At 44.8% G+C, this 15,559-nt stretch overlaps 1 protein-coding gene across 1 annotated transcript; it reads right to left on the bottom strand.

Moving 5' to 3' along the window:
• Window positions 1-6,482: 6,482 nt before the first annotated feature.
• Window positions 6,483-7,214, bottom strand: Tspan7 (tetraspanin 7). Its single transcript, XM_050149173.1, has one exon. The coding sequence runs from the start codon at window positions 7,212-7,214 to the stop codon at window positions 6,483-6,485; it is 732 nt and encodes a 243-aa protein (XP_050005130.1).
• Between the last annotated feature and the right edge of the window lie 8,345 nt (window positions 7,215-15,559).

Genomic DNA, 15,559 nt, shown 5'->3' with positions numbered 1-15,559 from the left:
ATATATATATACATATATATATAGTGTGTGTGTGTATATGTATATACATATATATATACATACTCTGAGAAGCAGCATAATCTCTGCTTGCTTATTAAGTCATCCAATGTTGTTACCCTCTGGCTAATGTTCTTCTAGGACCAGATGAGGCAGAAAGTATTGCTAAATGAGACAGCCCAAGGGTCACCTGCAGGCTTTCTAGGGAGAGGAAGGGGTGAGGCCAGAAGGACTGAGGATTTCGATACAAAATCAAATTCAAATTATCTTCATGGAATTCATCTTTCTAGGCTCTAAAAGAAAAAATACAGCAAAGCCTTTCCTTCCCACAAGTGGAGAGGACAAATGAAAACGCCGTCTTCTTGGTTTGGTTCTTACTTTAGCAGACCAGACCACAGTCCAAGCACAGGTATTTTATTTGGAGTCGAAACAATATTCATTGGCTATGGTTGCCAAAACGAAGCACCACAGATTCTATAGCTTACTCACAAAACTCCACTGTCTCACAGTTCTGTAGGTCCAAAAGGCCAGGATCCCGGTGTTGTTCAAAGGTAGCAGAGGAATCAGCGAGGCTGGTTTCTTCTCATGCCTTTCACCCAAGCTTGTAGATTACTGGTCCCCTCTCCCCCCCCCCCGTGTCTTCACTCATCCACAAAAGTAACCCAGCAGGACATTGACAGCGAGGAACCTGGAGACTTCGAGGCTCTACCAGCGCTGATCACAGGTGCCTTAGACAGTGCCCGGCCTGGTGCATCAGGGCAGCCCTAGCCAGTGCTCCCTATGGGCAAGGTGTTGCTGGCACATTTTCTCCATCAGATCCCCTCAGAGTTGTGTTTTGAGGCAAGATAAAGAGACAAAGCGAATTATGGGAATCTCCTTGTGGGACACCCTGCGCCGTCCCTTTATTGGCTCTCAGACAAGGCAGCGGCCATCCCCCAATGCCTTCAGCTGCTGCTTCCTGTCCTTTGCTCCTTCTCCGTCAGCAAGCTCATGGATGTCCTCTGCCTGCCCGAGAGGGACTTCACGTCTCCTCCACGTGACCAATCATGCTGGCACTTTCATCACCTGTGATGGTTGATATTGTCACTACCCAGGAGACAAATCTCTGGCATATTTAAAAGGGGGTTTCTTTAGTGGATTAACTGAGATGGGAAGCCATCATAACCCTATGACCTGGGGTTGAAGATGGGGGAAAAAAAGTAGCAAGTGAGTTGAACATAAGCCATCATACTCTGCTCCTGACTGTGGACGCAACGTGCCCGGTAGTCTCACAATCCTGGGGCCATGGCTTCCCCCGCAGGATGGATTGTTGTCGCATTTTCTTTTACCCTAGCCCCACATTGGAATGCCAAAATGTTTCTGGTTGTTTCACTCCTCTTTTGACTTTTGGGGGGGGGGGTGTCGTCACCCAGCTCCCAAATAAATCGCACACAGAAGTTTTTTCTTTCTTATAAATGCCCAGCTTTACCTCGGCTTATTTCTAGCCAGCTTTTCTTACCTTAAATTATTCCATCTACCTTTTGCCTCTAGGCTTTTTCTTTTTTTTTTTTCTGTAATCTTTCTTTCACTCTTACTCCGTGGCTGCCTGGGTGGCTGGTCCCTTCTTTTCTCACTCCTTGATCTCTCTTCTTCCAGCTTTCTTCTTCTATTTGTCCTCTCTGCCTGCCAGCCCCACCTATCCCTTCTCCCGCCTCACTATTGACTGCGCAGCTCTTTATTAACCTATCGGGTGTTTTCGACAGGCACAGTAACACAGCCTCACAGTTAAACAAAGGCAGCGCATCTTTGCACGATTAAACAGGTGTTCTACAGCATAAACAAATGTAACACTTCTTAAAAATAATATTCCACAACAATAGATGAACTATAATCCCTCAAACTGGAAGGCAAAGCAAAACTTTCCTCTGATGTCACTTTCAATCTGGCATTTGATGACAGAAATGAGAAAAAGAACTGACACAGTTATGAAAATCTTCATTATACTTAGCCTTGAAGCTCGGCACATCGCTCTAGACTTAGCCCTGAAGCTCAGCACATCGCTCTAGACTTAGCCCTGAAGCTCAGCACATCGCTCTAGACAGGAGACAGGAACTTCAGGACAGACCAGAAGATGGTGAGAGGGTGGAGCACTTCAGCACAGGAGGAAAAGGTTTTTCCAAGTATCTATGAGGCAGTGACGTGTGAGCAACTGTAGATGTGTGACGGGGACAAAGGAAGGGCAAATGTCCAAACTCAGGATGCGAGGGAAACTGGCTAAAGGGTCGAGAAACTCTTCTAGGTGTCCAAGCTGGAGCTGGCATACAAGAACTGGGTAAGCACAAACATCACTGTAGGAGGCAGGCAGGCTGACAGGTGGGCACACAAGAGTCAGAGTGCCTGGGACCCTCACAGGGAGACTATGCAAAGACTGACAGGAAATAGGTGTTTCTGATTGGAAGCATCCAAGTCGGTGGGCTTGGCTAGGCTGGCAAGTTGCAATCTCACTAAGATATGAAATGCCAGTCCAGGGCCTCCAATCACCAAATACCTAACCCATATCCACACAGACAAACACAGAGAGAGAGAGAGAGAGAGAGAGAGAGAGAGAGAGAGAGAGAGAGAGAGAGAAAGGCATACACACACACAGGCATACACATACACATGAACATACACAAACATACACACACATACACATACACACACTCCCATTCTGACTAATAATGCAGGAGCCAGAAAAACAAACCAGTGTAAATGTGGTGATGGAGAACTAGAAAGAGACGACCCTGCAGTTTCAAAGCTTCCAGGACCCTCCCCTGATCACTGCGCTCACTGTAGAAGATGGTCGTCCAGATTCACAGTTAAGGGAATGGAAGTCTAAGGACACCATAGCTAGGACACGGAGAGGTTCGTGTGGCAGCACTTAGAAAGCTGACCACTCTACAATGCCCGGTTCTTTATCATAAAATTATAACCGAATACTGCCCCTTGGAAACATCCTTGAGCAGAGACACACATCGGATCTTTCAAATTTCTGAGACAGAGGATTGACATCCTAAAACCCTCTTCCATCTCCTCCTCAGCCAGCAGATTGTCTGGGGAGGAGAAAGTGGGGACAACAAGTCAATCGGTCACAGTCCAATCTTGCTTTTCCGATCAGGTAGTTAGCCATGCTTTTGAGACACATCTGATTCTCTTGTCATCCTCCTCTCCCTTTCTCATTCTGTGGTTGCCCGGCTTTTGGTCCTCCATGAAATCCAAATTCAAATTTCTTTCTGCTGGTGTCACCCTTGTGATATCGTGCCAGGGGTATCCAGACCGAAAAGGGAAACCCAGTCAGATCAAACAGATTATTAATACTGTGTCCATGCTAGTTTGGCAATGCACACTTGCAGATTCCTTTTCCACCACATAGTACAAGAGTGTCATTATAAAATAAAATATGAAATTGCCATGATCTGTCCCTTCTGTACCCTCCTAAAGCCGTAGAACCCCACAATCCAAATATAGACTATAGCGGGGGGTGGGAATCATGGTAGATACATCTTCAAGGAGAGTTTGGCCTTAACATGGGTTCTTCACTGGCTTAGCCAAATTTAGAAGTCTATGGTCTGTGCATAGAGTTGAAAAGAAAACACAGGAGACTTGAGTTTCTTCTAGCATCATCTCTCTATCCCAGTTCCTATGTGTCTCCCTGTCTCTGCCTTTCTCTCTCTATTCCAGTTCCTATGTGTCTCTCTGTCTCTGACTCTCTCTCTCTTCCAGTTCCTATGTGTCTCCCTGTCTCTGCCTGTCTCTCTCTGTCTCCCTGTCTCTGCCTGTCTCTCTCTCTTTCTCTCTCTCTTCCAGTTCCTGTGTCTCTCTGTCTCTGCCTGTCTCTCTCTATTCCAGTTCCTATGTGTCTCTCTGTCTCTGCCTGTCTCTCTCTATCCCAGTTCCTATGTGTCTCTCTGTCTCCACCTGTCTCTCTCTCTCTGCACCCCCTCCTCCACATTTCAGTTAAGTCAGGAATGAAGTTCTGAGCTGAGAATTTGGGTATCTGATAACTCCAAGAGAAACTCAAGAGACTCCGAGCCACATCTTTATTTGAAATGCAGATCAGGCTTCAAGTGCTGGGTGACTGGAGTCCAGACAAACATAAAACCGGAGAATGACATAAGACACAGGCAACCAGCTGCAGCAGTTCTGATTTGTAGATTCCAGTACTTGGGGTATTTGGTTTGGTGTAGTATGGTTTAAGTTCCCCCCCCCTTTCTCCTTATGGTTACAAGATAGCTGCAAAAAGCCCAAGCATTGGAGTACATGTTGCTCAAAAAAGACAGGAAACTAAAACCTTCGTTTGCTTTAGTTTAGAAGATCTCTTCCCAGAATTGCACCAAGTTCTCATGACGCCAGCTATTACTGTAAATTATCACGTTCTCCTCCACCCCGTCTCTGTACAAGAATGTGGCACCATTGTAACGACTGGGGTGACCATGACTCATGTGTGTCTAGAGTACGGATGATTGGCTGATAAACAAAGGACAGCACTCAGCTGACTCCACTCTCTCTTCTCTAGGCTATCACAGTGTCTGAGAAAAATCTGATATGGGAAACAAAGGCCACATTCTAAACGCAAGGCACCTAACCGCATGAAAACCTGCTGTTGGAGAAGAGGCCTTCCTTTAAGCGCTCCATGGGAGGACCTAACAGGTCACAAAGAGCAGCCTGCAGAAGGGCTATTAACTGAGAGTCTTTATCAATTATCCTCAAAAATAATCCTCAAATATCCAGTAACTTCCAGTGATTGCCGGTGAGACAAAGAAGTGGGAGAGAGCAGGGTCTACCCAGGAACTCCTGAGGCACCTCTGGTTTGTTTTGTTTTGTCTCCGCTACTCAGAATCTCTCTGTTTATTAATGCATCCATCACAAACGCTCATAACACCAATGCATTGTGTTGATCCGCGAGACAGAGGTTGTTCTGAGGCGAGTGTGGTGGCGCGCATGCACGGAGTTGTACCAGCCCGAGGTCAAGCGAGGCTGTTATTCCTCAGATGTTGTCCATCTGATTTGATGAGGCTGGGTCTCGCACTGGCCCGTGGCTTTCAGAATCGGCTGTGTGGGCCAGATAGTAAGAGCAAGAGGTCTACCTGTGTCCACCTCCCCAGTGCCGGAATCGGAAGAGAAGGCCGTCACTGTAGCGAGCTGCATGGAATCGCACCTGATGGAGATGTATAATCAACTCCTGAGATGGCTAAGGCCTGACCTATGCTATGATAACGCAATGATTATCAGCTGTTTGCATATGCGTGAACCTATGGACAGTGCCCACCTGGCAGTTCAGGGTTGGCAGCCCATGCCTACTTAAGGGCTGGGAGAGGTTTGCCCGGGGAGAGAGGAAAAGAGAGAGGGTAGAAAGAGAGGTAAAAGAGAGGAAAAGAGAGAGGAGAGAGAGAGAGGAAGGAAGAAAGAGAGAAAGTGAATAAAGTCCTGGAATAAACTGCAGTGAGAAGAGCTCCGGTGGTCACGTCATCCTTGCGGGACGAGGGTGGACGTGACACGTCACAGCCAGCTTTTACACAGCCTCTGAGGCTCCAGTTTAGATCCTATGTTTGCACAGCTAACACTACCAACTGAGCCAGCCCTGAAGCCCCAGGGGTGTTGGTTTTTAAAGATCAAAAAACATTTTGACTTTTGTTCCCCCTTCACGCCCATTTTTAAGTTGATCTGAGGTCCTTAAAGTCTATATTAAGAAAAAAGTACAGCGTGAAAAAAATAACAGCAAATAATTGGTGGGGAAAACCAGAGTTGGCATCATTACCGTCAAGGGAAGAAACAACACAGCCTTGGAACGAGGTTATGTAAGCTTCTACGGAGTGGCCAGTGGCCAGCTGTCTCTATAGACCTAGGGGTGGAACTAGCTAGAGTTTGCACATGCAACAGTTTCCACAATAATGCATGCCGTCTTCTCCTCATGAGAAACTACAGATGCGTTTCTTCCCAACTCCAGACTAAAGAAGGTAGGGAAATCCCAGCAAAACAAAAACCAACGCAAACAAGATTAAACTCAAAGAGCTGATAGCTACCATCTGGTCATCTCTATAAAGGTGTGTGGCATTTGTGGATCATCATGAAGGGTTGACAGCCTCCTATACCGCACACAGGGCCGCAGGAGGCCAGCGATGATGTGATAGCCAGGCTCCCACAATAAGCTGTATTTGGCCCAGCGAAAAAGAACTTGCATGCCGAGGGCCATGGGGGTAGGGATTCACTATGACTAGCTGCAGGTGGGTACACTGCGTAACACAACAGGGCTTCATGAGATGAACAGCGAACTTCATGAGGGCTAAAAGTTGGAGCAGAGATCAGGTAGCCATGTCAGCAACTTGTATGGTGTGGGACCCGAGGAAGAAGGCAGCAAGAACGGGGCTGCTGAGTTCTGTGTGCTCATGTTCTTTGCAAGTCTTTCAGAGGGCGGAGTAGTTCTTCTTTGAAACCGGTTTCTTAGGCTATCGCCCTTGGGAAACTTTTCACATCATCTCATACTGATGGGCCATGATGAACCGGGACAGACAGCAGGAAAGCCTCATGCCAATCAGCTGGGAAAACGTGACTGCAAAGAGCACTCCGATGACGATGCCCGTGTTTCCCTCCAAGAAATCCATCATCCGATTATAGCAGCCCCTCTGGTTAACTTTGGTGGCAGCCACAGTCAGGTTGTGCAGATCCTGGGGGTCACAATCACTTTCATTCTTACAGCAGCTGCGGGGGATGCCATGATCCAGGAAGTAGGGACTGGTTTCCCAGTTGGTGTAGTTGGTCACACCACAGCAGGCCAGGGAATGCTGCACCTGGTCCACCGCCTGGCTCTTCTCACCTTGGCCATTATAATTCTGCATAGCGTTGGTGTAAATCTTCAGGAAGCTGGCCTTGATCTCACGGTGAAACAGAAGCCCTGAGATGCTAGCAACAAGCTCAGCCAGGAACACCAGCAACAGAAACAGAGCATACAATTTCAGCATCCATGGGCTACCTCGGCATGCAGCAATGCATCCAAATAGGCCAAAGCTGACAATCATGGTGCCAGTGCCAATGAGCACAGAGGGAACATCTGTGGAGTTCCTGGCAATAGATAAATAGATGCCCAGGGTAAGCTTTCCCCAGACTCCAATAAATAACAGGATCACCCCGGTAATCCAAAACACAAAGGAGTAGAGGAGGAGGAGGGTTTTGAAACAGATCGCCAAAAATTTGATCTCCATTCTCCCCAGTGCCACAATATTGCTCCCAGAGACAGAGAAAGTCAGTGTTCCCAAGTTGACTCTTCCTATACGATCCTTGCTGCAGGTTTGCTCAATTCCCCCAAGACTTCACTGACCTCTGCTAGTCTGATTGACAAAGAAAAGACTCCAGAGAATGAGGTTCGTGCTTTCTGTGTTTGGAGGACTGCTTTACAGTAGACCAGCTTCCTTCTGGGAGGTGGAAACAGTAGAAGCCTAGGCCTCCCCACTCCTTCCCTATTCGCTGTATTCCTCTACTCTATAGTTCTGAGTTCCCTTCCCCCCCCTGTTCTTTTCCCTCATGAGCACTGGTCACTGGCGTTTCCTCTTCATTGCTGAAATACTGCTCTCTCAAGCCCTAGCCCACCTGCAGTGTGAGGGATGACATTGGTGTCCCCTTTCCCCAAGATAGATATTGGTGCTGGCCCTTCTCATTGTCCCGCCCCAACAGGTCACAGGTTGTCAAGCCATGGCCCTCTTGCAGCTGGCTATCTACTTACATTGTGACCCAGGGTCCTGCTCATAATGAGGAACCCTGTGCTCACTACATACAGGTGCTGGCAGAGACAAAGAAAGGGAGAGAGAAGGCAAGGCTTTTGGAGGCAAGCACAAGTCTAAGCTCCATGCCCCATTTTGACACTTACAGACTAAAGATGGTAGGAAGTTCTTGCTATCTCTTTTGTGTAGAAACAGAGCCCATTTTATGCCTTTCAAGGTAGGCTGGCTTAAATGATTTGCTTGACCAATAGATCATGACAGACATGATGATTTAGAAAGGCAAGTCATAAGAGGTCTTGTCAATTTTTGCTATCTCTAACTTGGGGGAGGTCAGCTCTTCAATGAAGAAGTCCAACTACCCTGGGCTTCCACTTTGCCAGGAGGCACAAGCAATAGGAAGGAGGAGGTCAAGCCCAGACAAGTGCAGGTACAAAGAGTGAACTTGGAAATCCCATCCCAGTAATCATGATTTGAAGACCATCCAAGGGATCTGAAAAATAAGATATCACAAAGCTGCTCAATGCCTGATCCACAAACTCTTGAACTGACAGAAAAGCAAGTATCATCTGCAGCTAAGCTTTGGGTATGAATTTTGCTGCAGTGGATGAGTAGGCCAAGGAACACTGGGAAAATCCTCATCCTTCTAGAAGCATTCATTTCCTTAAATCCAAATGGACCAAGAATTGTATATTTGTAACTGTCATTTATTTCAGATGGCCCTCAGAAAAGAGCCCAATGTTTATTTAGCACAGAGTAGGTAGGAACCTATAATAAAAACATACTCTAGACAGGTGTTCTGTTCCTGCTGAAGCAGGAGGAAGGGAACTTAAGAACTGATGAAGGTAGCTGATGAGGCCTCTCACGGTCTTACTAAGAAATGGTATCTTATTAACAGTCTATGCACAATAACTTATAAGCTAAGTACAAACAAAAAGTCTAATATTAGAAAATAGTAATCAAAAATTATTGTCATGTTGGAGGAAGAGGCTAGTTTTATTTTTTTTTTGAGACAGTCTTTTTGTAGCCCAAGCTAGCCTCAACCTTGTAACACTTCTTCCTCAGTCTTCCCAATGGTGAAATCCCAGGCATGCACTCCCATGCCTGGCTAACATGTTCCCTTTCAATTTATCACCTGAAAAAGAAACCAGTATGTCCTCTGATGATTATAATATAACCAGCTTTCTTCTCCAGGTCCTAGTTTACCTCACCTAGGCATTGTTTGCCTATATGAGACATTTTGTTGGTCATTCATTTCTTAGCCCACAGATATAAGACACATTATGGCTCTCTGATATAGGAGTGCTGAAAGATCGCAGGAAGAGGTTCTACCTTATTAGCATTCACTGGTGCCAACAATCTCATGTTCCTTACCTGTCTGGTATTAAAAGGTTGTCGTAAGTCCATCAGCCTGTTTGTGTCACTTTTTAGTCGCTTCCTATAGCTCATTCTTATCATTTCACAAAATTTCTACTAATAGCAATAAACTCCCTTGCTGACACAGACCTGTTTATTAAAGGCAGTGCACACTGGAGTTCTAAGCCCTCAGATCTGGATAGAAGGAAAAATCCAACCAAGGAAGGATGCTCTAGACTTACATTGCAGGACCCCCAACCAGTCATGGATGAGTCCACTAGGGGGCGTGCAACCATTTGCCAGTTATTGCGAATGACCTTGCAGTTCTGACCTACAAGCTCATCCCCTTGATGTGCCCTTGAAGAAAAACTTCAAGGGAACTGGAGTACGTGCATCCAGTTGGCACTCACTGCCTATGTTTCTACTTTCTGAGTCCTCTTTCTAATTAAACAACTTTCAACCAAAAATAAAGATTAGAACTCATCAAGAAAGTTTTGTTGACTTTAGATCATCTTGTCCCCTACAACTTTTGCCTTCACAATATATTTAAAATGCATCTACCCTTCCGTAATCTACTGTTTCCCATTCCAGAACAATGTCCTTCCCCACGGTGACAGTCATAACTCCCGACCTTATCTACCTCTCTGCTCCAGTGACCCTTTAGCCCTTACCTACTCCATCTATTTCTGTAGCTTTTAAATCTTGACATTTCACTGGTTTAATCTTTATAAAGTTTTCTCATTGATAATGGCAAGACTTTAAGCCCCCGCCCCTTGTCTAGCTTAAAACTTCACATTGAATTGGCCCCACATTCTCCATACTCAACCTTTGCATTACACATTCAGGGGTTTATAGTTAGACGGCCTCTACTGAGCCCTTGTTTTCCCTACTGATGCTTTTCCAGAATCCCACTGGTTATTATCTATGAACAGCCATAGGAACAAGCTAGTCTTCTACCCTACTGCTTTCCTATGCTTTGCCTGTCTCTGAGTGGCCATGGAGGTTCATGCAATGCTGACCCTTTCTTTGATCTTTTCTTGCTAAACCTGGGGGAGGATTCAGCTCCAAATGTTCAGTTCCAATATGCTGGGATTCTACCTTGCAAGATATTTGAAGCAATATCACAAGACAAATGTCTTACAACAGGGGCAAGGTCAAAGTGACAAAGACTGGCAAGACTCCACTCATAAGGACCAAGGAAGGAGTAAAAATAGAAGAAAACTGGCCTTGGCAAAGAGCTGTAACTTAAAATTTTTCAGTGAGACAAGTATTCCTCCTGGGACACCCAATTTTTGAGGCAAAGGAGTCAAATCCCTCACTGAGTTATTATGATAATCTAATTAAATGTGAACATTCTCATTCAGTCTCTCTCTTCATGTACATGTGATACTGTTCCCATTGGTCCTGCCTGGACCTCAGGGAGAAGGACATCTGACCCCAGACAACTTATAGTTTCCTGAAACCCAGATAGAAGGGCAAAGAATATGCACTCTATTCTGCAGAGTCTGAAATATTTGCCTCAGTGGAATGATCCAATGGGTTATCATTTTACTTGAGACATCATCATTGGCACCAACTGGGAGAACTGAAAAGTGGTATGTGTTTGACTCTGGGAAACCACTGAACTTTGATCTTCCTATAGTGATGGACTATGGAACTTTTATCTGTTTTATCTCTGAGAAGAAGCAGAAAACTCTGAACAACACATAAATACAAGATGTCTTCTTGAAGACACCAGACAGCTACCAAGGCAGCGAGGAACAGAACAAGTCAGAAACACAGAGAAGTGGGCGAACATCCAGAATTACTTTTCATCCCCGGATCCAAGTAGGTAAGCAAGAAGGTATCTACTAATTTTCTTCTGATTAAGAAGTTGAAAATTGGATATTAATGGGTAAGGGAGAGTAATCTGACCCCTACTTTACCACATATACAAAACACTCTAAATGTAATATAAATTAAAACATGATAAACAGGATAGTAATTAATCTTAATGATTTCTTGATAGATAAATGTTTCTTAAGATACATAAATGGTGCTAGTCATTAAGGGAAAGGTTATTATTCACCTGCATAAAATTCAAGAACTCCTTTTCAGCAAGAGACACCATTACACGGTAAAGATAGAAAGCAAGCAAAAACATTTACAATGCAGAGAGCCTGTGTCCACCATGTACGATAAACCAATCTAACTAAAGAAAGAAAGTCAAGCCAATAGGTAAACAGAGGTACAACAACAGGCACCCCCAACTAGACAATAAACAAATAACAATGTACTGAACCTCATGGATAATCAGGGAAGTACAATTAAAACTCTAAGAATTTACCAGCCACATCACAAAGTGATCAAATGGAAGACTGGAGTCACCAAGTGCTGGAAGAAAGAAACACCCAAGGGTGTCCCCTGGCCTCCACATATGCATTCACAGTGTGTGTGTGTGTGTGTGTGAGAGAGAGAGAGAGACAGACAGACAGACAGACAGACAGACAGACAATAATACTATATATGTATATATGCATATATCCATGAGTCATAATGACTTCAATCCCAGAAGAGCTTCATGATCTTAAAATAGATACAAGGAAAGATTAGATATTTCTCCTACCTTATTGTAATTAACAACTGAGGAACCAGTCAAAGAAATCAAATTGAAAGCTGTCAAAGAAGCCGCAAACTTATAATATCACTATTTTGCAATCCTCTATTTGGTAATAAACGTCGGCATCATACGTCAGTAGCTGTGCATACCCCCCAAAAATGAGATGACTGGAAACTACAGGTCTCTTAAAAAGCCTTTCTTAAATTTTTCCCACTTATGTCCCCTTTTGGCCAGAAAATTTTTCACACAACATTAAGAATAGAGGTATATAAAATAGATATACAAAGTAAGTATTTAGTGACAATGAATCATAAAGAATTTTTTTAAAACTTACTTGGTATGTGCATGCATTTACTACTTATAGACTATCAAAGAAAACTGGCATCCTAGTGAAATGGATGGGCTTGTTGTCTAACAAACACAATCAGATGAACTGATTTGATACATGCTGAGGTGTGACTGCAGGGGAATGTTAGAAGCTTTTGTTTTCCATAATTAAACCATAATGTTTATATGAGAAAAGAACAAACCTCATATCTACAATAAAAGCACTGTAATTTATAAGATACAATAGTCTCGAGTCTAAGCTAAAGTGTTGCAGATGAGTTTTTGGCTTTTGTGTGTGTGTGTGTGTGTGTGTGTGTGTGTGTGTAATACAGCATGATGACATTCGCAGTGCAAAGTGCACGTTGTGTTTTCAGAACCCAGGCTACAGTGACATTACAAGTACAGCACAGGTAAACATGATGGGAATCACCTTTGGATACATTATGTGTTGGCTTTGGATCCATTTTTTGGTCTTTGTAGACTCAGAAGTCTTTTGCCGACATGGGTTTTTTGTAAACTCCATATGCAGCTACAGGACCCTATGTAGGGTGATGGCCCAGACTTTAAGAATCTTGGTGCAGAATCTGAAGGTAACCCTATGGCTGAAGACACCAACACTTCAGGGTCCAATCTTAAGAGGACACAAGGCTTTGAAGAATCAATATGGAGCTGACCTGGACACCTGCTTTCTAAAAAGCGTCTACCATAGTATCAGAAGATATCCTGCAAGCTGCCAAGAGAGAGGGGCAATCAATCCATAATTCTATGTAGCTATAAAGCCTATAGAATGATAATCTTCTGTCTTCCAAACCAGGGTCACTGTTCCAACTGTGCGGCATTAAGGATAGGTCGGATAAAAATACTCGTAGCACTAAGTACGCTAAGTAGTACTAAGAACTTGGCAGGTAGCAAGCACTCAGCATTTGTCAGCTGTTGTTAGCACATCATTTCTCTGCCTCATGGGCTTCAGGTGCCTTAAAGAGGCAAGCAAAAAGTGCTAAGTCCAGTCTACAAAGCTCGGCTTTTCTCAGCCCACCTCCACAGATCGCTCAGTGCTCTGTGTTTCTTCTTGCCTAAACCTTTTGCAAGATCTTCGCTTGGCATGAAATCATTCTCATCTCTTATACCTTCTACCAGGCTTCAATCTCCCCTCCACCCTTTCTTGCTTTATGATCCCCAGAGCATTGTGTTTCTGCTGTCAGTGTAATAGGGTGATCAGCATAGTCTCTGGGCCAGGCACAATGTCTGGGTCACTAGACTCGCCTCTATGAAGTGAATGAATGAATTTATGATAGCTAAATACTTACAGATAAAACAGCCTCCAAATCCCATCTGTAGCCTGGCCCCAAGCACAGGACCTCCCCTTGCAAGTCCTCAGGAGCCGGGTAGCAGATGATGGGACTCCCTCCTATGCTGAGTCTTCAAGGATTGCATTCTCAGCTTGCCCAGGCTCACTCCACTGTCTCTTTTTCCCTTCCCCTCCCTTCTCGGTTCTAACTTTGGAACTCACAGGACGACAAAATGACCCTCCCTCCCTGGTTCCTCATCCCCAAAGGTATCCACAATCTCTTTCTTAAACCCTTGTCCCTTCTAATAAACATAAAATGTCAGTACCCCAAGCCGGAGAGTCTGAAGTGCCCTACATAGCCCACCAGCTGAGACACTCAAATTTGCATAGATGTTTCAAATAACCTAGTTCTGAACTTATTTTCCATACTGTGCTCCCACGCATGAGCTCCCACACCCCACCAGCACCGTGGAGAATACCTGCTCCAAGCTTCCTTCCTGTGGCTATTTAAAGACACTGTCTAGCTTTTGTCTGGCCCCAGAAACCAAGAGAGGATTCAGACAGCAGCAAACTGAACATGTTTTAGATCTACCTGAATGGGCTGATTTTTTTTTTTATCTCTTCCTCTAAGCTTCAGGTCTTTTCAGTGATCCACCTGCATCTCCCCTTAACACAAGATGACCCCTTCTGTGATCTAGTCAACTTAGGTGGCCCCATGAGTGTGGAGAATGGGTATTTATTACTTCCTTGGGTTGAAGTAATTGTAGATTCCAATCCCTGACAAGCTTGAGAAATGTTTAAGCAGATATACGGCCATACCTCAGAAATCGGGTTAACGTTCCAATTTGCTGTGGTGATAATTATTTCATAGGCAGCTGTGGTCTCCTACAGTGAAGGCTCCCTCGTGTAAGCCTATGTCCCTCGGACTCACACAACGGAGCTCGGGACTGCATCTCCGGGGGATGGAAAGGAGTCTGGATTTCTTCCACTAGATCAGGGAGTCAGTGTCATGGCTAGAATCTGCACCTGGGGCAGGGCCACAAGAACTGGCCCCATGAGAAAATGACTGAATGTTACAGGTGTGTGGGTAAAGAATTTTGAACTTGGATACTTGTCCCTGATTTTCTAGTCAGTAGGCAGAGTCCTTCCTGCCAGTCCATCTCTGCCCTCTGCTATGAGAATTGGGCCAGTTACCATCCAGCTCTCCATCCCCTTCTCTCGTTCTCTATCACTCAAGATAGGAAGCACAGACATCTGACTTTTGCCATGCAAGACAGCCATATCTACACAAGTAATTTGACAATCCAGTTTAAAATAGAATAACAAAGGGAAAGATGCCACTGGTATAAATCCCAGAGTCTGAGGGGAACCAGGAGGTCAGTATCCAACAGAGGGAGAGGTATCTAGTTTTAACATTACAGGGGGTGGATTTTGATTTATTTACATATTTTCCCTGTTTTTCCTCTTTATGTGATGGAGGGAGGGCGTAAGCCTGAGTATGCCCATAGTTGCAGATCTATTTGCCTATGTGTAGAAGCTGTAGGTTGGTGGTTATCACCTGTTATCTCCTGTTGTTCTTCAGTTTATTTTTGAGACAGGGTCTTTCACTGGGACCTGGGCCTCAGTGTTTGGAGTAGGTTGTCTGACCAATTAGCTCTTAGCTATGCCTCTCGTCACTCCTATGCAGTTATAGATGGGCCTTACTGTCTGAGCTTCTACATAGAAGCTGGGAATGTGAACTCGGGTCCTGTGCTTACGTATCAAGCACCATTTCCAGAGAGTCACCTCCCCAACCCCTACAAGCTAGATTTTCCTTGGGCTAATTCAGACACTACTAATCTTTTCCAGAAACATTCTCACAGACACATACAGAAATAATGTTTTCCAGCTGCCTGAGCATCCCAACCCAGGCAAGTCGGCACACGAAATTAACCATTATTGTCTAGATGCCGAGAGAGAGAGAGAGAGAGAGAGAGAGAGAGAGAGAGAGAGAATGCTCTTTTATCAACCGAGCCTAGAAACTCTATGAAGGATTTGAGGAGTGGGGTGTGGAATCTATTTTTTTTTTATTTTTTTTATTGAGAATAAGAAAAAAAAAGTTTCCGCCTCCTCCCAGCCTCCCATTTCCCTCCCCCTCCCCCCACTCTTTTCCCCCTCCCCCCTCTCTTCTCCCCCTCCCCCACTCCTCTCCCCCTCCCTCTCCTATCCAAAGAGCAGTCATGGTTCCCTGCCCTGTGGAAAGTCCAAGGTCCTCCCCCCTCC

The sequence above is a fragment of the Alexandromys fortis genome, unplaced genomic scaffold (genome assembly GCF_014885135.2).
Source record: "Alexandromys fortis isolate MF-2015 unplaced genomic scaffold, M_Fortis_MF-2015_v1.1 scaffold_67, whole genome shotgun sequence".
Taxonomy (NCBI): domain Eukaryota; kingdom Metazoa; phylum Chordata; class Mammalia; order Rodentia; family Cricetidae; genus Alexandromys; species Alexandromys fortis.
Note: the sequence above shows the minus strand (reverse complement) of the source record. Positions and strands in the feature narration are given on the sequence as shown.